This window comes from Ambystoma mexicanum, chromosome 10 (assembly GCF_040938575.1).
Source record: "Ambystoma mexicanum isolate Mex_15411 chromosome 10, UKY_AmexF1_1, whole genome shotgun sequence".
NCBI lineage: Eukaryota > Metazoa > Chordata > Amphibia > Caudata > Ambystomatidae > Ambystoma > Ambystoma mexicanum.
Genome location: NC_090932.1, coordinates 457,590,263 through 457,618,105, shown reverse-complemented (window position 1 = coordinate 457,618,105; position 27,843 = coordinate 457,590,263). Strand labels below are relative to the sequence as shown.

General features: G+C 48.5%; 1 protein-coding gene across 1 annotated transcript; it reads right to left on the bottom strand.

The window, feature by feature from the left end:
* LOC138492887 (cyclin-dependent kinase 20-like) lies at positions 1–27,843 on the bottom strand. Its single transcript, XM_069620201.1, has 2 exons — positions 27,788–27,843; positions 1–859 (listed from the first exon to the last, which is right to left on the bottom strand). Exons 1-2 carry the CDS (start codon positions 27,841–27,843, stop codon positions 238–240), a joined length of 678 nt encoding a protein of 225 aa, XP_069476302.1. The 3' UTR covers positions 1–237.

Genomic DNA, 27,843 nt, shown 5'->3' with positions numbered 1-27,843 from the left:
TTACTTCACTTTATTTTGAACCAAGCTATTAACACATTGGTTTGCATTTCTGAGAAAATCCAGTGTCCCCCTCCAGGCATATTACATGGTACATTTTATAATTTCCGTGGTTCTGCTGAGAACAGCTTGAGCAAATTACCAGATACGCCTCTACGGTCTTAGTCCCTGCCTCTAATCTGCTCCTGCACAAATATCACAATATTAAAGTGTGGGCAGTGGGTGCAGAGAGTCCAGAGTTTAGCTCATTATATATGGGGCTATGAGTTCCGGGTCCACAACAGACTCTTCGATCGGATGGTCGATGTGGAACTCCCGCTGATGCTGCAGGCGCTGGCGGGTCTTCCTTCCACTGCGCTGTGGTATCGGAAGCTCTGAGTGATGAGCAGGCAAGGGCTCAGTGAAAAAGTAAGGACACAGCAGCGCCTCTGCAGCACTGATCCTTTGCTTTGAAGGGTACACCAGGAAGCGCTTAAGCAGCTCTAAGGCATGAGGAGAGGCATCAGGTACAATCTTCTCCAGCGGGATAGGAGGATTTTCTTTAAAGGAGATTTTGTTGTAATCAGGCAAGTCTGTAATTTCTGGCCAGATCTTCTCATTGGGTGTCCCCAGGACCTGCAGCACACAGCACAGTTGTTCAATGTCATTCTCTCCAGGGAAGAGGGGAGAGTTGTTCAGGAGCTCCCCAAAGATGCAGCCCACAGCCCACAAGTCTACGCCCTCATCGTATTTCCGCGCTCCGTAGAGGAGTTCTGGTGCTCGATACCACCTGGTGGCAACCTGATGACTGTAAAGTCTGTTGCCTTCATTGGAGAACACACGGGCAAGGCCGAAGTCTGCGATCTTCAGGTGCCCAGTCGAGCTGATATTTAGAAAATATTTGTTAAGATTAGTTAACTCCACCTGCTATACCGCGATAACCATGATATACCGTCATTTGGCAAGAAGGTCATTGTACCGTCATAAAACTAATACCGTGACACCCCTAGTTGTACGTACATACCCTTTAAGGGTGGGCAGACATTGCCTCCTGCTTTAGCCCACTCACAGCTCTGCTTTGCAACCTTATCACACATACCTGTCAGGTGGCATGTAACTCAATGGTACTTATGTTATCAGCCTCAGAAGTCTGGAATCCTTTGCCACATCAACTAGGGTACAGGCTTGCCACCTGAGACTTACCCATGTCTGAGTCGGCATCTGTCGCCCTGTGGGGAAGACACACACAGAAAGAACAGGGCACAGTGCCCTTGTGGGTTTTTCACACTTCTTCCTCGGGGTGGGCACAATTCACTCCGCAGAGAAAGTGGCACATGCTGGACAACATTCTCCCACTTTGACAATGTCACCCAAAAAGCGAAATTGGCCATTTGAAATACCTCTGTCGACTTATTATTGTGCAATCCACACTGATGGGTTTCAGCGCCTGCTTAACGCTAAGGACATTTGCCAATGTACTCTAGAAGCACAGGACACCCTGTTACCAGTGAGATGCCCTGCTCACTCAATCTGATCACGAATTGGCTTTTCTCTGGGGTCATGTTAAATGTATTTATTTATTTATTGCATGTGTAGCATCACGTAAAACCCCCAACGATCTAGGCGCAAAGTAAACTGCATGGAGTGGACCACTTCCATTGGCGCACGTTTTTAATTTTCTGCCACAAAATGGAAGATTTTAGGGTAAAAGGCAGGTGAAATCCCATCGCTTTTCCACTTTGGAAGAGTGTAAATACCTCACGCAATTAGCGATTGCTGGCGGAATTGACAATGGCTTCCTCTGGACTCCGCCCGCTTTTACCAGGTTTCATTTCCAAGCAGATCCCAGAGGAATCCCTTTCCTTATTTCCAGCATGAGAATCCATGCTGGCAGTAAAGCCACATTTGTCTGGTGGAGCGGGAAATACAGGGGGTCCTGATGTGTCCACTCGGCTCCCGAACTCCACCCAGAAAATGCACGAAAATCTGGCCAATTGGAAAAGGTGACAGTAATAGTGTTTTCCACCACTTTTTCTAAACCAATTCACCTGGAAAATGCTGTGTTGCATCGGAAGCTGAATGTATTCACTCTGCCTATTTTTCCACTGGAAGATTAAGCCAGGTGCTGAACACAGGTGTTACATATTCCTGTGCACAATCTGCACTTGAAGAATTAACTAACTGAGCTACCTTACAAATGAAATCTCCTCTGGGACTTTACCGTCTTAACCCCTTAACTGCCATGGGGATTTCCCTCCAGTGCCAAGGCCTTTTTTGGTGATGTCGGTATGTCGTCATTCAATCCCTTGTAGCTTCTTTGTTACATGAGATATCTCGGCCAAAGTTGTCCCCTTTTTTCCCACATGCAGGCGGTCGTAACGCCACCCAGGAATCCTAGTTTGCTGTAGGGGGGTGAAAATAACCAAAAAGGATAACATTTGTTTTTTTTTAGAAAATGCCAATAAAATGTTGTACAAAGAAGCCTGTGGTGTTTTCCTTGTAAGAGGTAGGAACAAATAGTTTGCTGTGCTGGTTTCACCATTTTCCAGGCTTTCAAGAACAGATTGAATGGAAACCAAAATAACGTATTTTGATATGCTAATCAGCCGTTTTGTGAGAGGTGGGCGATTTTGGCATTTTTTGTCCAATAGGACATGCGTAGACGGAATGGAAGAAAAGGGTAGGAAAGCTGAATGGGAAGCCAGAAAGGCATACATTTCTGGAAAGGAGACAATATTCCAAGTTTAGGAAGGGGTGATTTCCACAGGTCAGGCAACAACTATGTAGGGAAAGATTCCATTGTTTTGTGAGAAGTGGGCGATTTTGGCATTTTTTGTCCAATAGGACATGCGTAGACGGAATGGAAGAAAAGGGTAGGAAAGCTGAATGGGAAGCCAGAAAGGCATACATTTCTGGAAAGGAGACAATATTCCAAGTTTAGGAAGGGGTGATTTCCACAGGTCAGGCAACAACTATGTAGGGAAAGATTCCATTGTTTGGGGGGAAATCAAGAAAATTACAGAAAAAAACCCACAATATCTGCACATTTCACTCTGTTCACCCACCGAAACACATAGCCAACAACGGATGGCCTACCTTCCCACATTCCCACAGGTTTCCTGATGAAAACGGTACCTCAAATGCGTGGGTGCACCCCAAGTCCTTTCGAGCAGCAGATTTTCAGGAATTTTGCTCATGTAGACAACCTACAGATTTGGGCCTAGGGTGTCGAAGCCACGAAGGAAAACAGGGAACCCCATGCATTTCCGAAAAGAAGACACCAGTGGGAATCCACAGAGGTCTAACTTGCGTGAATCGCCCCATAATTTATGACCCCCAATCCCTGACAAAGTGTGAAATTTAGTGGAAAAAACACAAATTTCACTTTGTCTGGGATTGTGAGTAATACATTCAGAAATCTGCCCCCAGGGATGGCTACATAAGGTGCTCCCCATCTACTTAGGGTGGGGGGGAGAGGTCCACCCCCTTGCAAAAATCTCTGGTGGCTAGTGGTCCCACCCACACCGACCCCACCCAAAACTATGTTTAAAAAGAAAATCTTTTTTTTTATTTGCCCCCTTCCCTGAGGGCAGATGATCACCCATTTGCCCCCAGGGTATTGCCGCCATGTTTTGGGGGCAGGGGGAGAGGGCAGCTTACATAGTAAGCAGCCCCTCCCCCCACTTCAAAAACAGATCCCTGCATGACACACCAAACACATATCCTGGGGGGGGGATAAATGACATTACATCCCCCCCACTTAAAATTGTGGGGGGTATTTGTCCCACCTGACCCCCCATGTCCTACGCCCATGCAATCCACCACAAATTGCAGCTGTCCTGAAATGTAATGTAGCTCAAAGTTCGGGGCCCTGACACCTCCTCCCTCATATGACCTTTGTAATGTAGATAGCGCAACTCAATTTCTACCGTTTTGCTGCAGAACCCTCTGCAAATGCCGTCCAACGGCCTGAAAAAAGATATAGGTACATAGAACGGGACATTTAAAGAGAAATACAGCAATCTGGGCTATACCACCAATACTATTCTCCCCATTAATGAAAGGTGCAGTTTAGCCCAAAACCTCATGGAGCTCTTAATGCCCGCCAGTGCTTTCAATGTGTTATTTACATATTCTGTCTCAGGAGCCTGATATATATTAACCCCTAAATACCTAAAGGTGGGTTTTGTCCAATGCAGCGCAAGAACTGAGAGAGCTTTTCATTCTTGCTTCTGTAATCCAGCAATCGGGAACAGGGACGTCTTATCCATGCTAACCCTAACCCCTGACAATTTCTCGTATAGCGCTAATGCCTCCAACAGCAATTCAAGATTATCTTCAGGGTTCTGGATATATAACAGGATATCATCGGCATACATCGAGATCATGTGCCAAACCCCATTATTTTCTATGCCCGCCTCCATATATTCTGCTCTCAGATATTGCGCTATGGGTTCCATGGCAAGGACATAGAGCAATGGGGACAAGGGACTGCCCAGTCTAGTTCCTCTTTCAAGTTCCCATGCTTCTGATATGCATCGCCCCGTTTTAACACTAGCTATCGGGCTAGTGTATACCAAATGGACCCATTTAATGTAAAGCTGCCCAAACCCAAACCTGTGTAAAGTTGCATATAGCCATTCCTATTTCACCTACTCAAACGCTTTCACGGCATCTAACGTGACTAGAGCGCACGGTATATCCCAGGATGCCATGCTGGCTATCGCATGATGTAATCGCATTACGTTCTATCCGCCAATATAGACTTCAGTATCTTAATATCTTGATTAAGCATTGACTGGGGCCTGTATGAGCCACAATCCGTCGGGGCTTTATGAGGTTTGAGAAGTGGTATAATAATGGATTCCCTCAGGCTACGTGGAAGCATACGAGTTTCATAAGAGTCAGTGAAAGTGTTAAGCAGATGCGGGGCCAGCTCCCAAGCGTATTCTTGGTAGACCTTTTATTCTTGGAAGCCCGTATGAGCCCGGGGTCTTTCTTGTGGGCAACGCCTTGATTGTATTTTGAATTTCCTCCAGGGTGATGGGTGCCTCAAGGCTATCTCGCACCTCAGGGCTCAATCTAGGGAGACCTATCTCATCTAGCACGTCTTGCAAATTGGACCTAGATGTCTCATGTTTCCCTCAGTAAAGGGCTCTATAAAAGTCTTGGAAGGTTTCAATAATGCCATTTTGGGTGTGGCACAGGGCCCCCCTTTGTACATTTCAAATGGATAGGGCCTCTATTTTCTTCCTTTTTGTAAAGCCATGCCAGTAAGCGACCTGGTTTGTCACCCTCTTTGTGCTGCCTCTCTAATATTTGGAGAAGTTATGTTTACCCAGTCTCTCTCTGCACTCTATGCAAATACTATATAAGGTTGCCACCTCCTCCCCCTTGCCCGAATGCTTTGCAGGGGATTGCTCTAGCTTCCTCAGCCGCTCCTCTGACGCTGACAATTCCTTGTGGATGGTTGCTTGGACACTATGCAAGCCTGCAATAGCTGCTCCTCTAATCACCACTTTAAGCACTTCCCAAAACGTTCCCTCGCTGGGTACACTGCCTACATTATTCTTGACATAGTCTATGATGTTCTCACGGATGTAATCCCGAAAAGGGGCATCCTCAAGAGACTCACCTCTAAGCTGCCACGTGGGTATTGGATCTCTAGGTGACACATACTGCCACTGCAAAGTAAGCGGGGCAGGGTCTGACAGGACCCTGCCTTTGTACTGCACAAATGTGATAAGATGCGCCAGCTCCTTTCCTACAAAGAAGTAGTCTTTTCTGGTATGCACCGCATGGGACACAGAGTAATGCTAATAATGTCTGCTATTGGGGTGAAGTTCCCTCCAAATATCAATAAGGTCAAATTAATCTAGGAGTGTGTGTAATGACCTGGCTGGCGGTGCTGGGTTAGTGTACTTCGCATCTGACCTATCTAGGACCGGCTTCAGTGTGCAAATAAAGTCCCCTCCCCATATAATATCGCTGTTCCTAACGGGGGCAAGTCACGGTTATAATGTCTGGAAATACACAGCTGCACTTTGTTTGGGGACATACGTATTAACAAAGAAAGTATCTACTTGTTCAAGAAGTCCCTGCATTAACTCCATTCTGCCCTTGTTGTCTGTTTTGATATGGATTATCTGAAAGGGTACAGTGGGCACTATCCATATCAGGACCCCTCGGGCATAGGCAGAGTACGGGAACCAATCACCAGTCCTCTCCATTTGCCTGCCAACATTGTTTGTTTCTCCACAGTCAGGTGTGTTTCTTGTATCAAGGCAATGGGCCTCATTACACAGAAGGCGGTGATCCAGGGTGCTATTAGCACCCTGGACCATGCCGGTAAATTACCGGCACCGCCTTGGCGGAAAGGGGATTTACCGCCCCATTCCAAGGTTGGTGGGGCGGTAAATCCCCCTTCCGCCATTGCCCTTCCCCATTCCCATTTCTGCCCCATAGGGCTCTATGGGAATGGGGAAGGCGCTAATTACGGCACCGGAATTTTGCGGTACCGTAATTAGCTCCGAGGTCCCTTAGCGGGTTGGTTTTTAACGCCTGCAAAAAGCAGGCGTTAAAGCACCAACCCGCTAAGGGACCTCATAGTAAGGCGGTAATGGTTAACGGTCACCGTTACCATTAACGGTGGCCATTAACCATTACCGCCTTCCGTGTAATGAGGCCCAATGTCTATTTTACATCTCTTTAAATACGAGTAAACCCTATTAAGCTTAACATAGGAATTCAAACCCTTAACATTTCAGGAAAGTATATTTACAGTTCCAGCCATGCACGGCTGTCCCACTCTGATCTGTCGAGGCATGCTTTTCATTCAAAGTAAGGTAGTCTAGTTAAAACTAGCATGTGGCAATTTGTTGTTAGCACCTGTGCAGGCATAACTCTTCCCCCCAATTACACCTCACAACTTCCCCAATTAACAATAACTGCCAGCGTCATAACACATGCTCGGGTGTAACTGCTTCCCGCACGTTCCCCAGGTGTACATACTTGAGGCGAGTACACAGTGGGGGTGCATAAACAAGTGCCCCAAAAGAAGAACTCAGAGGGCATGGTGGTCGCAGCCGTAAGTATGGTCTTCTCTCGTGTAAACTGTGTGTTGTGTGGTGCTTCCCGTCGTGGTAAAAGTAGTGTACGCTCCAATGTCCAACTTGAGTCCAACTATCCGCTCAGCAAGGCTTTGCGACCCAGGGGCCCACATCAGCACTGCAGACCTACTGTTGCAGTACCAAAAGGATGAAGCGAACAGCAAGATGATCTGCAGTCCTGCTTGGCCACCCTCTAAATCGATCTTCCCTTATGCTTCTTGAGAACATCTACTTCGTCTTCTCCTCCGAGGTCTATTTTCTCCCTATCCATCCATGAATGTGTCTCTTCCGGTAGATCGAAGAACACATTTTTGTTTTTATATATGACTTTCAGTCATGTCGGGTAGATCAACATGTATTTAAAGACAGCTCTCCGAAGCCTAGATTTGGCCGCAAAGAATTGTGCCTGAGTCTTCTGTACCTGGAAGCTGTAATCGGGATAGACCGCAAGGTCCGCCAAGGCCCTCTTTAGCTTGCTGCCTTGCATGCAGAAGTCAAGTATTTTTCCCCGGTCTCTATAGTTCAGAACTTTAGCAACTTTTGGTCTGGGAGGAGCTCCGGGGGGAGGTCGTCTAGTTAGTGCCCAATGTGCCCTCTCAATTGCAAAGTCTGGCGTAAGATTCCCAGGCCCTATTTCCTGAAGAAGCATATTTTCTCTATACGTAGTGGGGTCCGCTCCTTCTTCTCCTTCAGGCAGGCCTACTATGTGAATGTTGTTTTTGCGTGCACAACCTTCTGCCTCTTCCATCCTATTTTCCAGCAGGCTAACCTTCTGTTGCAGATCATGGACATCGGTACGCGTCTCTTGAAAATGTCTCAGTGTTTTCCTTGACCTGAGATTCCAGAGTGGTGGTGCACTCAGCCAATTTACAAACATCTTGTCGTAACAGTCCAACATCGACTTGGACTGCTTCAATTTACGTCCCCAGTGATGCTTTCAAGTCGGTGATGGCTTGCATCACTTGATTATGCAGTTCCATGGCATCTTCCCTCTTTGCCAGCATGGGTTCTGTGTCCCCCTGCTGCCCTGTTGCACGGTCTTGACAAAAGTGTCCAGCTTTGGTTGGTTCACCTTCATTTTAGCTGGTAAGGGAGGCATCCACCTTGTTCCGTCTGACCCTCAGCGGGCCACAATCGTTATAATCCCTGAATGCGGCAATGATGTTCTGGGGTTCAGTATTGGGTGTTGCAGTTATGCACCAAGCAATGTGAGCTTGTAATTGTTTACTGACTTGCAGGGACGATCTCGGGAGCCGGATGCCCGCGCTAGCGTCCACTTGCCTTATTTGCCAGGTCTATGCTGCACCTCCGCTCCGGTATTACTTGTCGTGGCTGCCCCTCTCTTAGGAGGTGCCCTCCTGTCTCCACTGGATGCCTCTGCACTTATGGCCTCTTCACTGCAGCTTCTACCCTCTGCCTTGGGACTGACACTTGCCACCACCGCAGCATGCCGCACCGCCCAGGTTCACAGAGGGGCAGTACGTTCTTACTTCTTGCAGGCACCTTCCCACCTGCACCCTGAGAGGGGGTCACACTGTCCACCTCCACCTGCAACTGGGCACCGTTGACCAATCCCAGAACGCTGCAATGACAGCTTTGGGCCTGTTTCCGGGTGTTTCAGCTGTGTGATTATTCAAGTGGCTATGTAGGTATTAAGTACCATGCAGTCACCCGAGGTGACCACTGCCAACTAAAAGCTCCTGCTGGCTTTCCCCCAGCTCTATGTGTTAGTCTGGTCCATCTCCTGCTCTCCAGTATTGCCCACTACCTTAGGTGTGTTATTGCAGCCCCCCCCCCTGCTTTGCCTGGGCTCCTTCGTATATGCTACCACTGTAGCTGTGCTCCCGCTCTGTGCCCCCAGGCGAGGCTCACGCGGCTGCTTTGCCTCACCGATGGCCTAAATCTACAGTTGCGCAGCGTCTCTGTTCGCCCGTGACCACCCAGTCTTCAACCCAGCAGGAGGGGGCCCCATGCCGACACTGACTCCTCTCTACCAGGTGGGCTGGGCCAGGGAGACCGCTTACCCACAACCAGCAGGAGACTGCAGACACTGCTCCCCCATGGCTCCTCCTGACTAACTGTGGCAGTGCCGGCGCCCCCCTCACTTCCGTCGCTGCTCTGATGCGGGTCGCTGCAATTGTGGTCACCAGCTTCTGCAAGCGTCTGCCATGCCTTGCATCCCTGGTCCTCGATCTCCTTCTGGGCTGCACACACCTTTCCCAGAGGAATTCCTTTCCTTATTTCCAGCATGAGAATCCATACTGGCAGTAAAGCCACATTTGTCTGGTGGAGCGGGAAATACAGGGGGTCCTGATGTGTCCACTCGGCTCCCGAACTCCACCCAGAAAATGCACGAAAATCTGGCCAATTGGAAAAGGTGACAGTAATAGTGTTTTCCACCACTTTTTCTAAACCAATTCACCTGGAAAATGCTGTGTTGCATCGGAAGCTGAATGTATTCACTCTGCCTATTTTTCCACTGGAAGATTAAGCCAGGTGCTGAACACAGGTGTTACATATTCCTGTGCACAATCTGCACTTGAAGAATTAACTAACTGAGCTACCTTACAAATGAAATCTCCTCTGGGACTTTACCGTCTTAACCCCTTAACTGCCATGGGGATTTCCCTCCAGTGCCAAGGCCTTTTTTGGTGATGTCGGTATGTCGTCATTCAATCCCTTGTAGCTTCTTTGTTACATGAGATATCTCGGCCAAAGTTGTCCCCTTTTTTCCCACATGCAGGCGGTCGTAACGCCACCCAGGAATCCTAGTTTGCTGTAGGGGGGTGAAAATAACCAAAAAGGATAACATTTGTTTTTTTTTAGAAAATGCCAATAAAATGTTGTACAAAGAAGCCTGTGGTGTTTTCCTTGTAAGAGGTAGGAACAAATAGTTTGCTGTGCTGGTTTCACCATTTTCCAGGCTTTCAAGAACAGATTGAATGGAAACCAAAATAACGTATTTTGATATGCTAATCAGCCGTTTTGTGAGAGGTGGGCGATTTTGGCATTTTTTGTCCAATAGGACATGCGTAGACGGAATGGAAGAAAAGGGTAGGAAAGCTGAATGGGAAGCCAGAAAGGCATACATTTCTGGAAAGGAGACAATATTCCAAGTTTAGGAAGGGGTGATTTCCACAGGTCAGGCAACAACTATGTAGGGAAAGATTCCATTGTTTTGTGAGAAGTGGGCGATTTTGGCATTTTTTGTCCAATAGGACATGCGTAGACGGAATGGAAGAAAAGGGTAGGAAAGCTGAATGGGAAGCCAGAAAGGCATACATTTCTGGAAAGGAGACAATATTCCAAGTTTAGGAAGGGGTGATTTCCACAGGTCAGGCAACAACTATGTAGGGAAAGATTCCATTGTTTGGGGGGAAATCAAGAAAATTACAGAAAAAAACCCACAATATCTGCACATTTCACTCTGTTCACCCACCGAAACACATAGCCAACAACGGATGGCCTACCTTCCCACATTCCCACAGGTTTCCTGATGAAAACGGTACCTCAAATGCGTGGGTGCACCCCAAGTCCTTTCGAGCAGCAGATTTTCAGGAATTTTGCTCATGTAGACAACCTACAGATTTGGGCCTAGGGTGTCGAAGCCACGAAGGAAAACAGGGAACCCCATGCATTTCCGAAAAGAAGACACCAGTGGGAATCCACAGAGGTCTAACTTGCGTGAATCGCCCCATAATTTATGACCCCCAATCCCTGACAAAGTGTGAAATTTAGTGGAAAAAACACAAATTTCACTTTGTCTGGGATTGTGAGTAATAAATTCAGAAATCTGCCCCCAGGGATGGCTACATAAGGTGCTCCCCATCTACTTAGGGTGGGGGGGAGAGGTCCACCCCCTTGCAAAAATCTCTGGTGGCTAGTGGTCCCACCCACACCGACCCCACCCAAAACTATGTTTAAAAAGAAAATCTTTTTTTTTATTTGCCCCCTTCCCTGAGGGCAGATGATCACCCATTTGCCCCCAGGGTATTGCCGCCATGTTTTGGGGGCAGGGGGAGAGGGCAGCTTACATAGTAAGCAGCCCCTCCCCCCACTTCAAAAACAGATCCCTGCATGACACACCAAACACATATCCTGGGGGGGGGATAAATGACATTACATCCCCCCCACTTAAAATTGTGGGGGGTATTTGTCCCACCTGACCCCCCATGTCCTACGCCCATGCAATCCACCACAAATTGCAGCTGTCCTGAAATGTAATGTAGCTCAAAGTTCGGGGCCCTGACACCTCCTCCCTCATATGACCTTTGTAATGTAGATAGCGCAACTCAATTTCTACCGTTTTGCTGCAGAACCCTCTGCAAATGCCGTCCAACGGCCTGAAAAAAGATATAGGTACATAGAACGGGACATTTAAAGAGAAATACAGCAATCTGGGCTATACCACCAATACTATTCTCCCCATTAATGAAAGGTGCAGTTTAGCCCAAAACCTCATGGAGCTCTTAATGCCCGCCAGTGCTTTCAATGTGTTATTTACATATTCTGTCTCAGGAGCCTGATATATATTAACCCCTAAATACCTAAAGGTGGGTTTTGTCCAATGCAGCGCAAGAACTGAAAGAGCTTTTCATTCTTGCTTCTGTAATCCAGCAATCGGGAACAGGGACGTCTTATCCATGCTAACCCTAACCCCTGACAATTTCTCGTATAGCGCTAATGCCTCCAACAGCAATTCAAGATTATCTTCAGGGTTCTGGATATATAACAGGATATCATCGGCATACATCGAGATCATGTGCCAAACCCCATTATTTTCTATGCCCGCCTCCATATATTCTGCTCTCAGATATTGCGCTATGGGTTCCATGGCAAGGACATAGAGCAATGGGGACAAGGGACTGCCCAGTCTAGTTCCTCTTTCAAGTTCCCATGCTTCTGATATGCATCGCCCCGTTTTAACACTAGCTATCGGGCTAGTGTATACCAAATGGACCCATTTAATGTAAAGCTGCCCAAACCCAAACCTGTGTAAAGTTGCATATAGCCATTCCTATTTCACCTACTCAAACGCTTTCACGGCATCTAACGTGACTAGAGCGCACGGTATATCCCAGGATGCCATGCTGGCTATCGCATGATGTAATCGCATTACGTTCTATCCGCCAATATAGACTTCAGTATCTTAATATCTTGATTAAGCATTGACTGGGGCCTGTATGAGCCACAATCCGTTGGGGCTTTATGAGGTTTGAGAAGTGGTATAATAATGGATTCCCTCAGGCTACGTGGAAGCATACGAGTTTCATAAGAGTCAGTGAAAGTGTTAAGCAGATGCGGGGCCAGCTCCCAAGCGTATTCTTGGTAGACCTTTTATTCTTGGAAGCCCGTATGAGCCCGGGGTCTTTCTTGTCGGCAACGCCTTGATTGTATTTTGAATTTCCTCCAGGGTGATGGGTGCCTCAAGGCTATCTCGCACCTCAGGGCTCAATCTAGGGAGACCTATCTCATCTAGCATGTCTTGCAAATTGGACCTAGATGTCTCATGTTTCCCTCAGTAAAGGGCTCTATAAAAGTCTTGGAAGGTTTCAATAATGCCATTTTGGGTGTGGCACAGGGCCCCCCTTTGTACATTTCAAATGGATAGGGCCTCTATTTTCTTCCTTTTTGTAAAGCCATGCCAGTAAGCGACCTGGTTTGTCACCCTCTTTGTGCTGCCTCTCTAATATTTGGAGAAGTTATGTTTACCCAGTCTCTCTCTGCACTCTATGCAAATACTATATAAGGTTGCCACCTCCTCCCCCTTGCCCGAATGCTTTGCAGGGGATTGCTCTAGCTTCCTCAGCCGCTCCTCTGACGCTGACAATTCCTTGTGGATGGTTGCTTGGACACTATGCAAGCCTGCAATAGCTGCTCCTCTAATCACCACTTTAAGCACTTCCCAAAACGTTCCCTCGCTGGGTACACTGCCTACATTATTCTTGACATAGTCTATGATGTTCTCACGGATGTAATCCCGAAAAGGGGCATCCTCAAGAGACTCACCTCTAAGCTGCCACGTGGGTATTGGATCTCTAGGTGACACATACTGCCACTGCAAAGTAAGCGGGGCAGGGTCTGACAGGACCCTGCCTTTGTACTGCACAAATGTGATAAGATGCGCCAGCTCCTTTCCTACAAAGAAGTAGTCTTTTCTGGTATGCACCGCATGGGACACAGAGTAATGCTAATAATGTCTGCTATTGGGGTGAAGTTCCCTCCAAATATCAATAAGGTCAAATTAATCTAGGAGTGTGTGTAATGACCTGGCTGGCGGTGCTGGGTTAGTGTACTTCGCATCTGACCTATCTAGGACCGGCTTCAGTGTGCAAATAAAGTCCCCTCCCCATATAATATCGCTGTTCCTAACGGGGGCAAGTCACGGTTATAATGTCTGGAAATACACAGCTGCACTTTGTTTGGGGACATACGTATTAACAAAGAAAGTATCTACTTGTTCAAGAAGTCCCTGCATTAACTCCATTCTGCCCTTGTTGTCTGTTTTGATATGGATTATCTGAAAGGGTACAGTGGGCACTATCCATATCAGGACCCCTCGGGCATAGGCAGAGTACGGGAACCAATCACCAGTCCTCTCCATTTGCCTGCCAACATTGTTTGTTTCTCCACAGTCAGGTGTGTTTCTTGTATCAAGGCAATGGGCCTCATTACACGGAAGGCGGTGATCCAGGGTGCTATTAGCACCCTGGACCATGCCGGTAAATTACCGGCACCGCCTTGGCGGAAAGGGGATTTACCGCCCCATTCCAAGGTTGGTGGGGCGGTAAATCCCCCTTCCGCCATTGCCCTTCCCCATTCCCATTTCTGCCCCATAGGGCTCTATGGGAATGGGGAAGGCGCTAATTACGGCACCGGAATTTTGCGGTACCGTAATTAGCTCCGAGGTCCCTTAGCGGGTTGGTTTTTAACGCCTGCAAAAAGCAGGCGTTAAAGCACCAACCCGCTAAGGGACCTCATAGTAAGGCGGTAATGGTTAACGGTCACCGTTACCATTAACGGTGGCCATTAACCATTACCGCCTTCCGTGTAATGAGGCCCAATGTCTATTTTACATCTCTTTAAATACGAGTAAACCCTATTAAGCTTAACATAGGAATTCAAACCCTTAACATTTCAGGAAAGTATATTTACAGTTTCAGCCATGCACGGCTGTCCCACTCTGATCTGTCGAGGCATGCTTTTCATTCAAAGTAAGGTAGTCTAGTTAAAACTAGCATGTGGCAATTTGTTGTTAGCACCTGTGCAGGCATAACTCTTCCCCCCAATTACACCTCGCAACTTCCCCAATTAACAATAACTGCCAGCGTCATAACACATGCTCGGGTGTAACTGCTTCCCGCACGTTCCCCAGGTGTACATACTTGAGGCGAGTACACAGTGGGGGTGCATAAACAAGTGCCCCAAAAGAAGAACTCAGAGGGCATGGTGGTCGCAGCCGTAAGTATGGTCTTCTCTCGTGTAAACTGTGTGTTGTGTGGTGCTTCCCGTCGTGGTAAAAGTAGTGTACGCTCCAATGTCCAACTTGAGTCCAACTATCCGCTCAGCAAGGCTTTGCGACCCAGGGGCCCACATCAGCACTGCAGACCTACTGTTGCAGTACCAAAAGGATGAAGCGAACAGCAAGATGATCTGCAGTCCTGCTTGGCCACCCTCTAAATCGATCTTCCCTTATGCTTCTTGAGAACATCTACTTCGTCTTCTCCTCCGAGGTCTATTTTCTCCCTATCCATCCATGAATGTGTCTCTTCCGGTAGATCGAAGAACACATTTTTGTTTTTATATATGACTTTCAGTCATGTCGGGTAGATCAACATGTATTTAAAGACAGCTCTCCGAAGCCTAGATTTGGCCGCAAAGAATTGTGCCTGAGTCTTCTGTACCTGGAAGCTGTAATCGGGATAGACCGCAAGGTCCGCCAAGGCCCTCTTTAGCTTGCTGCCTTGCATGCAGAAGTCAAGTATTTTTCCCCGGTCTCTATAGTTCAGAACTTTAGCAACTTTTGGTCTGGGAGGAGCTCCGGGGGGAGGTCGTCTAGTTAGTGCCCAATGTGCCCTCTCAATTGCAAAGTCTGGCGTAAGATTCCCAGGCCCTATTTCCTGAAGAAGCATATTTTCTCTATACGTAGTGGGGTCCGCTCCTTCTTCTCCTTCAGGCAGGCCTACTATGTGAATGTTGTTTTTGCGTGCACAACCTTCTGCCTCTTCCATCCTATTTTCCAGCAGGCTAACCTTCTGTTGCAGATCATGGACATCGGTACGCGTCTCTTGAAAATGTCTCAGTGTTTTCCTTGACCTGAGATTCCAGAGTGGTGGTGCACTCAGCCAATTTACAAACTTCTTGTCGCAACAGTCCAACATCGACTTGGACTGCTTCAATTTACGTCCTCAGTGATGCTTTCAAGTCGGTGATGGCTTGCATCACTTGATTATGCAGTTCCATGGCATCTTCCCTCTTTGCCAGCATGGGTTCTGTGTCCCCCTGCTGCCCTGTTGCACGGTCTTGACAAAAGTGTCCAGCTTTGGTTGGTTCACCTTCATTTTAGCTGGTAAGGGAGGCATCCACCTTGTTCCGTCTGACCCTCAGCGGGCCACAATCGTTATAATCCCTGAATGCGGCAATGATGTTCTGGGGTTCAGTATTGGGTGTTGCAGTTATGCACCAAGCAATGTGAGCTTGTAATTGTTTACTGACTTGCAGGGACGATCTCGGGAGCCGGATGCCCGCGCTAGCGTCCACTTGCCTTATTTGCCAGGTCTATGCTGCACCTCCGCTCCGGTATTACTTGTCGTGGCTGCCCCTCTCTTAGGAGGTGCCCTCCTGTCTCCACTGGATGCCTCTGCACTTATGGCCTCTTCACTGCAGCTTCTACCCTCTGCCTTGGGACTGACACTTGCCACCACCGCAGCATGCCGCACCGCCCAGGTTCACAGAGGGGCAGTACGTTCTTACTTCTTGCAGGCACCTTCCCACCTGCACCCTGAGAGGGGGTCACACTGTCCACCTCCACCTGCAACTGGGCACCGTTGACCAATCCCAGAACGCTGCAATGACAGCTTTGGGCCTGTTTCCGGGTGTTTCAGCTGTGTGATTATTCAAGTGGCTATGTAGGTATTAAGTACCATGCAGTCACCCGAGGTGACCACTGCCAACTAAAAGCTCCTGCTGGCTTTCCCCCAGCTCTATGTGTTAGTCTGGTCCATCTCCTGCTCTCCAGTATTGCCCACTACCTTAGGTGTGTTATTGCAGCCCCCCCCCTGCTTTGCCTGGGCTCCTTCGTATATGCTACCACTGTAGCTGTGCTCCCGCTCTGTGCCCCCAGGCGAGGCTCACGCGGCTGCTTTGCCTCACCGATGGCCTAAATCTACAGTTGCGCAGCGTCTCTGTTCGCCCGTGACCACCCAGTCTTCAACCCAGCAGGAGGGGGCCCCATGCCGACACTGACTCCTCTCTACCAGGTGGGCTGGGCCAGGGAGACCGCTTACCCACAACCAGCAGGAGACTGCAGACACTGCTCCCCCATGGCTCCTCCTGACTAACTGTGGCAGTGCCGGCGCCCCCCTCACTTCCGTCGCTGCTCTGATGCGGGTCGCTGCAATTGTGGTCACCAGCTTCTGCAAGCGTCTGCCATGCCTTGCATCCCTGGTCCTCGATCTCCTTCTGGGCTGCACACACCTTTCCCAGAGGAATCCCTTTCCTTATTTCCAGCATGAGAATCCATGTTGGCAGTAAAGCCACATTTGTCTGGTGGAGCGGGAAATACAGGGGGTCCTGATGTGTCCACTCGGCTCCCGAACTCCACCCAGAAAATGCACGAAAATCTGGCCAATTGGAAAAGGTGACAGTAATAGTGTTTTCCACCACTTTTTCTAAACCAATTGACCTGGAAAATGCTGTGTTGCATCGGAAGCTGAATGTATTCACTCTGCCTATTTTTCCACTGGAAGATTAAGCCAGGTGCTGAACACAGGTGTTACATATTCCTGTGCACAATCTGCACTTGAAGAATTAACTAACTGAGCTACCTTACAAATGAAATCTCCTCTGGGACTTTACCGTCTTAACCCCTTAACTGCCATGGGGATTTCCCTCCAGTGCCAAGGCCTTTTTTGGTGATGTCGGTATGTCGTCATTCAATCCCTTGTAGCTTCTTTGTTACATGAGATATCTCGGCCAAAGTTGTCCCCTTTTTTCCCACATGCAGGCGGTAGTAACGCCACCCAGGAATCCTAGTTTGCTGTAGGGGGGTGAAAATAACCAAAAAGGATAACATTTGTTTTTTTTTAGAAAATGCCAATAAAATGTTGTACAAAGAAGCCTGTGGTGTTTTCCTTGTAAGAGGTAGGAACAAATAGTTTGCTGTGCTGGTTTCACCATTTTCCAGGCTTTCAAGAACAGATTGAATGGAAACCAAAATAACGTATTTTGATATGCTAATCAGCCGTTTTGTGAGAGGTGGGCGATTTTGGCATTTTTTGTCCAATAGGACATGCGTAGACGGAATGGAAGAAAAGGGTAGGAAAGCTGAATGGGAAGCCAGAAAGGCATACATTTCTGGAAAGGAGACAATATTCCAAGTTTAGGAAGGGGTGATTTCCACAGGTCAGGCAACAACTATGTAGGGAAAGATTCCATTGTTTTGTGAGAAGTGGGCGATTTTGGCATTTTTTGTCCAATAGGACATGCGTAGACGGAATGGAAGAAAAGGGTAGGAAAGCTGAATGGGAAGCCAGAAAGGCATACATTTCTGGAAAGGAGACAATATTCCAAGTTTAGGAAGGGGTGATTTCCACAGGTCAGGCAACAACTATGTAGGGAAAGATTCCATTGTTTGGGGGGAAATCAAGAAAATTACAGAAAAAAACCCACAATATCTGCACATTTCACTCTGTTCACCCACCGAAACACATAGCCAACAACGGATGGCCTACCTTCCCACATTCCCACAGGTTTCCTGATGAAAACGGTACCTCAAATGCGTGGGTGCACCCCAAGTCCTTTCGAGCAGCAGATTTTCAGGAATTTTGCTCATGTAGACAACCTACAGATTTGGGCCTAGGGTGTCGAAGCCACGAAGGAAAACAGGGAACCCCATGCATTTCCGAAAAGAAGACACCAGTGGGAATCCACAGAGGTCTAACTTGCGTGAATCGCCCCATAATTTATGACCCCCAATCCCTGACAAAGTGTGAAATTTAGTGGAAAAAACACAAATTTCACTTTGTCTGGGATTGTGAGTAATAAATTCAGAAATCTGCCCCCAGGGATGGCTACATAAGGTGCTCCCCATCTACTTAGGGTGGGGGGGAGAGGTCCACCCCCTTGCAAAAATCTCTGGTGGCTAGTGGTCCCACCCACACCGACCCCACCCAAAACTATGTTTAAAAAGAAAATCTTTTTTTTTATTTGCCCCCTTCCCTGAGGGCAGATGATCACCCATTTGCCCCCAGGGTATTGCCGCCATGTTTTGGGGGCAGGGGGAGAGGGCAGCTTACATAGTAAGCAGCCCCTCCCCCCACTTCAAAAACAGATCCCTGCATGACACACCAAACACATATCCTGGGGGGGGGATAAATGACATTACATCCCCCCCACTTAAAATTGTGGGGGGTATTTGTCCCACCTGACCCCCCATGTCCTACGCCCATGCAATCCACCACAAATTGCAGCTGTCCTGAAATGTAATGTAGCTCAAAGTTCGGGGCCCTGACACCTCCTCCCTCATATGACCTTTGTAATGTAGATAGCGCAACTCAATTTCTACCGTTTTGCTGCAGAACCCTCTGCAAATGCCGTCCAACGGCCTGAAAAAAGATATAGGTACATAGAACGGGACATTTAAAGAGAAATACAGCAATCTGGGCTATACCACCAATACTATTCTCCCCATTAATGAAAGGTGCAGTTTAGCCCAAAACCTCATGGAGCTCTTAATGCCCGCCAGTGCTTTCAATGTGTTATTTACATATTCTGTCTCAGGAGCCTGATATATATTAACCCCTAAATACCTAAAGGTGGGTTTTGTCCAATGCAGCGCAAGAACTGAGAGAGCTTTTCATTCTTGCTTCTGTAATCCAGCAATCGGGAACAGGGACGTCTTATCCATGCTAACCCTAACCCCTGACAATTTCTCGTATAGCGCTAATGCCTCCAACAGCAATTCAAGATTATCTTCAGGGTTCTGGATATATAACAGGATATCATCGGCATACATCGAGATCATGTGCCAAACCCCATTATTTTCTATGCCCGCCTCCATATATTCTGCTCTCAGATATTGCGCTATGGGTTCCATGGCAAGGACATAGAGCAATGGGGACAAGGGACTGCCCAGTCTAGTTCCTCTTTCAAGTTCCCATGCTTCTGATATGCATCGCCCCGTTTTAACACTAGCTATCGGGCTAGTGTATACCAAATGGACCCATTTAATGTAAAGCTGCCCAAACCCAAACCTGTGTAAAGTTGCATATAGCCATTCCTATTTCACCTACTCAAACGCTTTCACGGCATCTAACGTGACTAGAGCGCACGGTATATCCCAGGATGCCATGCTGGCTATCGCATGATGTAATCGCATTACGTTCTATCCGCCAATATAGACTTCAGTATCTTAATATCTTGATTAAGCATTGACTGGGGCCTGTATGAGCCACAATCCGTTGGGGCTTTATGAGGTTTGAGAAGTGGTATAATAATGGATTCCCTCAGGCTACGTGGAAGCATACGAGTTTCATAAGAGTCAGTGAAAGTGTTAAGCAGATGCGGGGCCAGCTCCCAAGCGTATTCTTGGTAGACCTTTTATTCTTGGAAGCCCGTATGAGCCCGGGGTCTTTCTTGTGGGCAACGCCTTGATTGTATTTTGAATTTCCTCCAGGGTGATGGGTGCCTCAAGGCTATCTCGCACCTCAGGGCTCAATCTAGGGAGACCTATCTCATCTAGCACGTCTTGCAAATTGGACCTAGATGTCTCATGTTTCCCTCAGTAAAGGGCTCTATAAAAGTCTTGGAAGGTTTCAATAATGCCATTTTGGGTGTGGCACAGGGCCCCCCTTTGTACATTTCAAATGGATAGGGCCTCTATTTTCTTCCTTTTTGTAAAGCCATGCCAGTAAGCGACCTGGTTTGTCACCCTCTTTGTGCTGCCTCTCTAATATTTGGAGAAGTTATGTTTACCCAGTCTCTCTCTGCACTCTATGCAAATACTATATAAGGTTGCCACCTCCTCCCCCTTGCCCGAATGCTTTGCAGGGGATTGCTCTAGCTTCGTCAGCCGCTCCTCTGACGCTGACAATTCCTTGTGGATGGTTGCTTGGACACTATGCAAGCCTGCAATAGCTGCTCCTCTAATCACCACTTTAAGCACTTCCCAAAACGTTCCCTCGCTGGGTACACTGCCTACATTATTCTTGACATAGTCTATGATGTTCTCACGGATGTAATCCCGAAAAGGGGCATCCTCAAGAGACTCACCTCTAAGCTGCCACGTGGGTATTGGATCTCTAGGTGACACATACTGCCACTGCAAAGTAAGCGGGGCAGGGTCTGACAGGACCCTGCCTTTGTACTGCACAAATGTGATAAGATGCGCCAGCTCCTTTCCTACAAAGAAGTAGTCTTTTCTGGTATGCACCGCATGGGACACAGAGTAATGCTAATAATGTCTGCTATTGGGGTGAAGTTCCCTCCAAATATCAATAAGGTCAAATTAATCTAGGAGTGTGTGTAATGACCTGGCTGGCGGTGCTGGGTTAGTGTACTTTGCATCTGACCTATCTAGGACCGGCTTCAGTGTGCAAATAAAGTCCCCTCCCCATATAATATCGCTGTTCCTAACGGGGGCAAGTCACGGTTATAATGTCTGGAAATACACAGCTGCACTTTGTTTGGGGACATACGTATTAACAAAGAAAGTATCTACTTGTTCAAGAAGTCCCTGCATTAACTCCATTCTGCCCTTGTTGTCTGTTTTGATATGGATTATCTGAAAGGGTACAGTGGGCACTATCCATATCAGGACCCCTCGGGCATAGGCAGAGTACGGGAACCAATCACCAGTCCTCTCCATTTGCCTGCCAACATTGTTTGTTTCTCCACAGTCAGGTGTGTTTCTTGTATCAAGGCAATGGGCCTCATTACACGGAAGGCGGTGATCCAGGGTGCTATTAGCACCCTGGACCATGCCGGTAAATTACCGGCACCGCCTTGGCGGAAAGGGGATTTACCGCCCCATTCCAAGGTTGGTGGGGCGGTAAATCCCCCTTCCGCCATTGCCCTTCCCCATTCCCATTTCTGCCCCATAGGGCTCTATGGGAATGGGGAAGGCGCTAATTACGGCACCAGAATTTTGCGGTACCGTAATTAGCTCCGAGGTCCCTTAGCGGGTTGGTTTTTAACGCCTGCAAAAAGCAGGCGTTAAAGCACCAACCCGCTAAGGGACCTCATAGTAAGGCGGTAATGGTTAACGGTCACCGTTACCATTAACGGTGGCCGTTAACCATTACCGCCTTCCGTGTAATGAGGCCCAATGTCTATTTTACATCTCTTTAAATACGAGTAAACCCTATTAAGCTTAACATAGGAATTCAAACCCTTAACATTTCAGGAAAGTATATTTACAGTTCCAGCCATGCACGGCTGTCCCACTCTGATCTGTCGAGGCATGCTTTTCATTCAAAGTAAGGTAGTCTAGTTAAAACTAGCATGTGGAAATTTGTTGTTAGCACCTGTGCAGGCATAACTCTTCCCCCCAATTACACCTCGCAACTTCCCCAATTAACAATAACTGCCAGCGTCATAACACATGCTCGGGTGTAACTGCTTCCCGCACGTTCCCCAGGTGTACATACTTGAGGCGAGTACACAGTGGGGGTGCATAAACAAGTGCCCCAAAAGAAGAACTCAGAGGGCATGGTGGTCGCAGCCGTAAGTATGGTCTTCTCTCGTGTAAACTGTGTGTTGTGTGGTGCTTCCCGTCATGGTAAAAGTAGTGTACGCTCCAATGTCCAACTTGAGTCCAACTATCCGCTCAGCAAGGCTTTGCGACCCAGGGGCCCACATCAGCACTGCAGACCTACTGTTGCAGTACCAAAAGGATGAAGCGAACAGCAAGATGATCTGCAGTCCTGCTTGGCCACCCTCTAAATCGATCTTCCCTTATGCTTCTTGAGAACATCTACTTCGTCTTCTCCTCCGAGGTCTATTTTCTCCCTATCCATCCATGAATGTGTCTCTTCCGGTAGATCGAAGAACACATTTTTGTTTTTATATATGACTTTCAGTCATGTCGGGTAGATCAACATGTATTTAAAGACAGCTCTCCGAAGCCTAGATTTGGCCGCAAAGAACTGTGCCTGAGTCTTCTGTACCTGGAAGCTGTAATCGGGATAGACCGCAAGGTCCGCCAAGGCCCTCTTTAGCTTGCTGCCTTGCATGCAGAAGTCAAGTATTTTTCCCCGGTCTCTATAGTTCAGAACTTTAGCAACTTTTGGTCTGGGAGGAGCTCCGGGGGGAGGTCGTCTAGTTAGTGCCCAATGTGCCCTCTCAATTGCAAAGTCTGGCGTAAGATTCCCAGGCCCTATTTCCTGAAGAAGCATATTTTCTCTATACGTAGTGGGGTCCGCTCCTTCTTCTCCTTCAGGCAGGCCTACTATGTGAATGTTGTTTTTGCGTGCACAACCTTCTGCCTCTTCCATCCTATTTTCCAGCAGGCTAACCTTCTGTTGCAGATCATGGACATCGGTACGCGTCTCTTGAAAATGTCTCAGTGTTTTCCTTGACCTGAGATTCCAGAGTGGTGGTGCACTCAGCCAATTTACAAACTTCTTGTCGCAACAGTCCAACATCGACTTGGACTGCTTCAATTTACGTCCTCAGTGATGCTTTCAAGTCGGTGATGGCTTGCATCACTTGATTATGCAGTTCCATGGCATCTTCCCTCTTTGCCAGCATGGGTTCTGTGTCCCCCTGCTGCCCTGTTGCACGGTCTTGACAAAAGTGTCCAGCTTTGGTTGGTTCACCTTCATTTTAGCTGGTAAGGGAGGCATCCACCTTGTTCCGTCTGACCCTCAGCGGGCCACAATCGTTATAATCCCTGAATGCGGCAATGATGTTCTGGGGTTCAGTATTGGGTGTTGCAGTTATGCACCAAGCAATGTGAGCTTGTAATTGTTTACTGACTTGCAGGGACGATCTCGGGAGCCGGATGCCCGCGCTAGCGTCCACTTGCCTTATTTGCCAGGTCTATGCTGCACCTCCGCTCCGGTATTACTTGTCGTGGCTGCCCCTCTCTTAGGAGGTGCCCTCCTGTCTCCACTGGATGCCTCTGCACTTATGGCCTCTTCACTGCAGCTTCTACCCTCTGCCTTGGGACTGACACTTGCCACCACCGCAGCATGCCGCACCGCCCAGGTTCACAGAGGGGCAGTACGTTCTTACTTCTTGCAGGCACCTTCCCACCTGCACCCTGAGAGGGGGTCACACTGTCCACCTCCACCTGCAACTGGGCACCGTTGACCAATCCCAGAACGCTGCAATGACAGCTTTGGGCCTGTTTCCGGGTGTTTCAGCTGTGTGATTATTCAAGTGGCTATGTAGGTATTAAGTACCATGCAGTCACCCGAGGTGACCACTGCCAACTAAAAGCTCCTGCTGGCTTTCCCCCAGCTCTATGTGTTAGTCTGGTCCATCTCCTGCTCTCCAGTATTGCCCACTACCTTAGGTGTGTTATTGCAGCCCCCCCCCTGCTTTGCCTGGGCTCCTTCGTATATGCTACCACTGTAGCTGTGCTCCCGCTCTGTGCCCCCAGGCGAGGCTCACGCGGCTGCTTTGCCTCACCGATGGCCTAAATCTACAGTTGCGCAGCGTCTCTGTTCGCCCGTGACCACCCAGTCTTCAACCCAGCAGGAGGGGGCCCCATGCCGACACTGACTCCTCTCTACCAGGTGGGCTGGGCCAGGGAGACCGCTTACCCACAACCAGCAGGAGACTGCAGACACTGCTCCCCCATGGCTCCTCCTGACTAACTGTGGCAGTGCCGGCGCCCCCCTCACTTCCGTCGCTGCTCTGATGCGGGTCGCTGCAATTGTGGTCACCAGCTTCTGCAAGCGTCTGCCATGCCTTGCATCCCTGGTCCTCGATCTCCTTCTGGGCTGCACACACCTTTTCTGTCCCTTCACTGCTTCCGAGACGCCATTTTTGTTTTGGGACGCTTCAAAGTTACAATCTTCTTCTTCCTGTTACCAGCGCTCCAGCAGGGCTCCACCCTTGCTCTCCCAGGTGGGTGTTCCTGGGCAGATGGACTACGAACGCTGATACTTTCAGGAAGAATATGCTTGTTAGAGCGTAAATTCATGGCAAATCGTGCAGGATCCAACAGGAGCAGACACGAGAGTCACCTCAGTCCATTGGCTGCAAACCACGCAACGTGGCTCCTCCTTGGGCCTGCGCAGGGAAATGCCAGTGCTCAGTCCACTTGGTGGGGGATCGGCACACCTGATCACGTGGCCCCTCGTTCACCCTGCTGGGTAGGGAAAATGCCAGATGCCGCCATCCTCGCCGCAGAGCTCCACTCTCCCTCACCGCCAGTGGGCCCCAGACATTCTTTGTTGTGCGGCCGACACCGCTCTGGTGGAAGTGCTCCCTGACAGAGCACCACACAGACCCCCCACAGGGCCCAGCAAAGATACCAGATAGCCACAGCTGTCGCGCAGGCGGTGGAAGCCGCCTTCCCAACAGGGCACAGAGGCCTGTCCTGCTCATTGTCAATGTGGTGTCCTGCTCTCGGGGCACCGGAGCGGGACACACCAGATACCGGGATCACCGGGAGAGACAGCAAGGCTGCTATCACGCAGCGGGTTCCTGGCAGGCTCACCTGACCTGACAACAATGCTGGGGGCACCCAGCAGACGTTGGCCTCGGCCATGTGGTCACACAGGCCGGGGCTCGAACACAGTCCATGGGCACACGGCCGACACACAGTAAATAATGCACAGGCACAGAGTTGCCGCTTCCTGGGTCTCTGCTGCAGTGCCTGCACGTGCATGCAGAGCCCGCTTTAATTGGTACAAATCATGACAAAGTCATGACTCGTATTCTTAAAGAGGCGACACACAACAAGAGGGCGTGGTTCTGAGTGGCACCATGGAGGGAGGGACTGCAGACCTATGCCCGTAAAGGGTGGCAAACCGTGTTTTGTTAAGAGGTCCCTCAACCATGTCAACAGACTATGTTTTTTATTGTTAAAGTACCAGGGGCTCCCTTATTGTAGACATGAGGAGAGAGCCCCCCACCTTGCAACTTCAAGTAACCTGACGGCGTTGTACTTTCATGGCTTCCAGGCTAACAGAATGCCTTTTTAAGACATGCAACCCCTCATTGCTAGACTGAGCATAGGCCCTAGAGCTTTGGAAACAGATAAAAGGGAGTTTGGTTGACTTAATTGTAACTTCGTGGATCCCATTAATATCATTATGTATGAGGGGTGGGAAACGAGGGAGGATTTGGATAGGAGAATGTGATGTGGAAAAGAAGAGGAGAGTAAGAAGCAGGGAACGTGCATTAAAGACATGTTCACCTGATCCTGTGTGCGCGTCCTCTGATACAGGGAGGCCCCATGTGGGTGAATGATCCGGAGTCCTACGGTAGCCCGGGAACTCCCGACACAACACTGGCAACATCATGGTGTGGCTGCGCTACCTTCTGTGAGGAAGTCGAAAAGGAGAATACAGGACAGGCATGCTCCGGTGCCATCAGGGCACTGCAAAGCCATCTGTGGAGAGGCCGCTGGGGTGGAGGTGAATGAGGGTCATTTTTTAAATTAAAGGTTGTGATCACCCTCATCGGCCCGTGGGGCGACGTTGATAAGATAAGCGTGGCCCAGCCCTGTGTACTGTGGCGGGCATAAGGAGGGTGGAAACGCGACCCCGTAGGCCCTGGCAGCTATATACATAGCACCAGCTGGAGAAGCGCACAGGCAACATGTGCACCAGCAAAAGAAGGGCACAGGTGACACATGGAAATTGGAAACGGGCTGTGGCAGCCCAGTTATCACCAAGATGAGGCACCAGCTACAGCCCAGGCAGGACATTACACTGAACAAAGTACATAAGCGAACAGACCACTAGTTTCTGCAACAAGGCAATCCTCACACCATAAGCAATCATGTTGCAGGAGGACATACCAGCCAGAAAGACAGCGACCCCGCCAAATGTATTCCATGCGCGCTTCCAGGAATCCCTGTCCATGCAACTACCTGGGACGTTTGACCTCACTGAAACAAGCAACTTGAGCCCAGATGGGGAGAGACATTGACGTCTACATTGAGGTGATGGGCCCGCTTGATGAACACAGAAATAGATGTCTTCTCACATTGGCAGTAAGACCGGCCACAGGAGACATCATTGATGAACTACCAGAAGAAACCATGGACACATTCAGAGGTCTCAGGACTGCATTGATATAGTATTTGACACCGCACACTATGTGGATTATAAAAAGGCATGTATTCCACACCATGACACAAAACAAATGGGAAGCCATGGGAGCATTTATGATGTTTCTTTGGATGCGAATAAAACACTGCGATTTCAATAACTATTCCAATGATGAAGCATTGAGATCCTGGATAATTACAGGATGTGAGTCGATACAATTCAGGAAGAGACTGCTCCAGAAACCTGGTTGCTGGAAGATATCCTGAGACTAGCGTTCTCGGAAATGAAGGTAGAGCACCAGAGGCGGATTTAGCAGTGGGACATGGTACAAATGCCCACAGGGCCCCCTGCTCTGTCTCTCTCACTTCAAAGACAAACAGTCAGGTCGTCACACAATCCCCAATGAGGTTGTCTGTTTTGCAAATGTCTCAGCAGCAGACCTTTTACAACAGTGAATGATTAGTGATGGGAACAGCTAACTAGCAGCGACTATGGCTGTGGCACTTTATGTTTAGAATTATATGTGGTTTTAATACGCTATTCAAGTGTCTATCTATCTATCTATCTATCTATCTATCTATCTATCTATCTATCTATCTATCTATCTCTCTGAGTTCTTGTATTGCGCCACTAACCCAAGGGCCTCAGGGCGCACATGAGAGAGAGGAGAAACAAGACAACATAGAAACAGAGCAGACAGGAAAAGCCAGCATCAACCTTCAAGCCAACAGCAAATATCAATAGATGTTGCAAAGATGGCAATGTAGGGATAAATGTCAGAAACCGTTTTTAGAAGTTACCCACGACCTACATCAAATAGGAAAGTTTTAAAATGTTTCTTAAAAGCAGTTAGTGAGATGCTTTCAGCCAGATGTTTGGGCATTGAATGCCATAAAGCAGGAGCCCAGAGATTAAAACTGGCACCACCGATTCTCTTCATTGAGGATAAGGGTTGGACCAAAGAAATGTTACGACTGGATCGTAATAAATCTCCAATGGGTTTCTTTTTACACCTAGCAATAAGGTATGATGGAGCACCGCCCCAAAGGCATTTGAACACAATGGATATACCCTTGTGTTGCAGCCGCTGTTGAACAGGCAGCCAGTGCAGGCTGCGTCTGGCCTCAGAAACGTGCATGTTGCGTTTGAGACCAAGCACAGCACGCACAGCACTATTCTGGACCACCTGCAAAGATTTAAGATTGGCCTGGGATGTAGCAATTAGAAGGCTGTTACAATAATCCAGCTTACAGTTCACAATTGCTACTGTAATCAAAGCAAGATTTCCTTTTGACAGATAAGGCCAT

Coding starts and splice junctions, on each gene's coding strand:
- LOC138492887 (XM_069620201.1), bottom strand. CDS start 27,843: ATGGCCTTATCTGTCAAAAGGAAATCTTGCTTTGATTACAGTAGCAAT. Junction 860..27,787: donor TACAGTAGCAATTGTGAACT/GTAAGCTGGATT, acceptor TCTAAATATCAG/CTCGACTGGGCACCTGAAGA.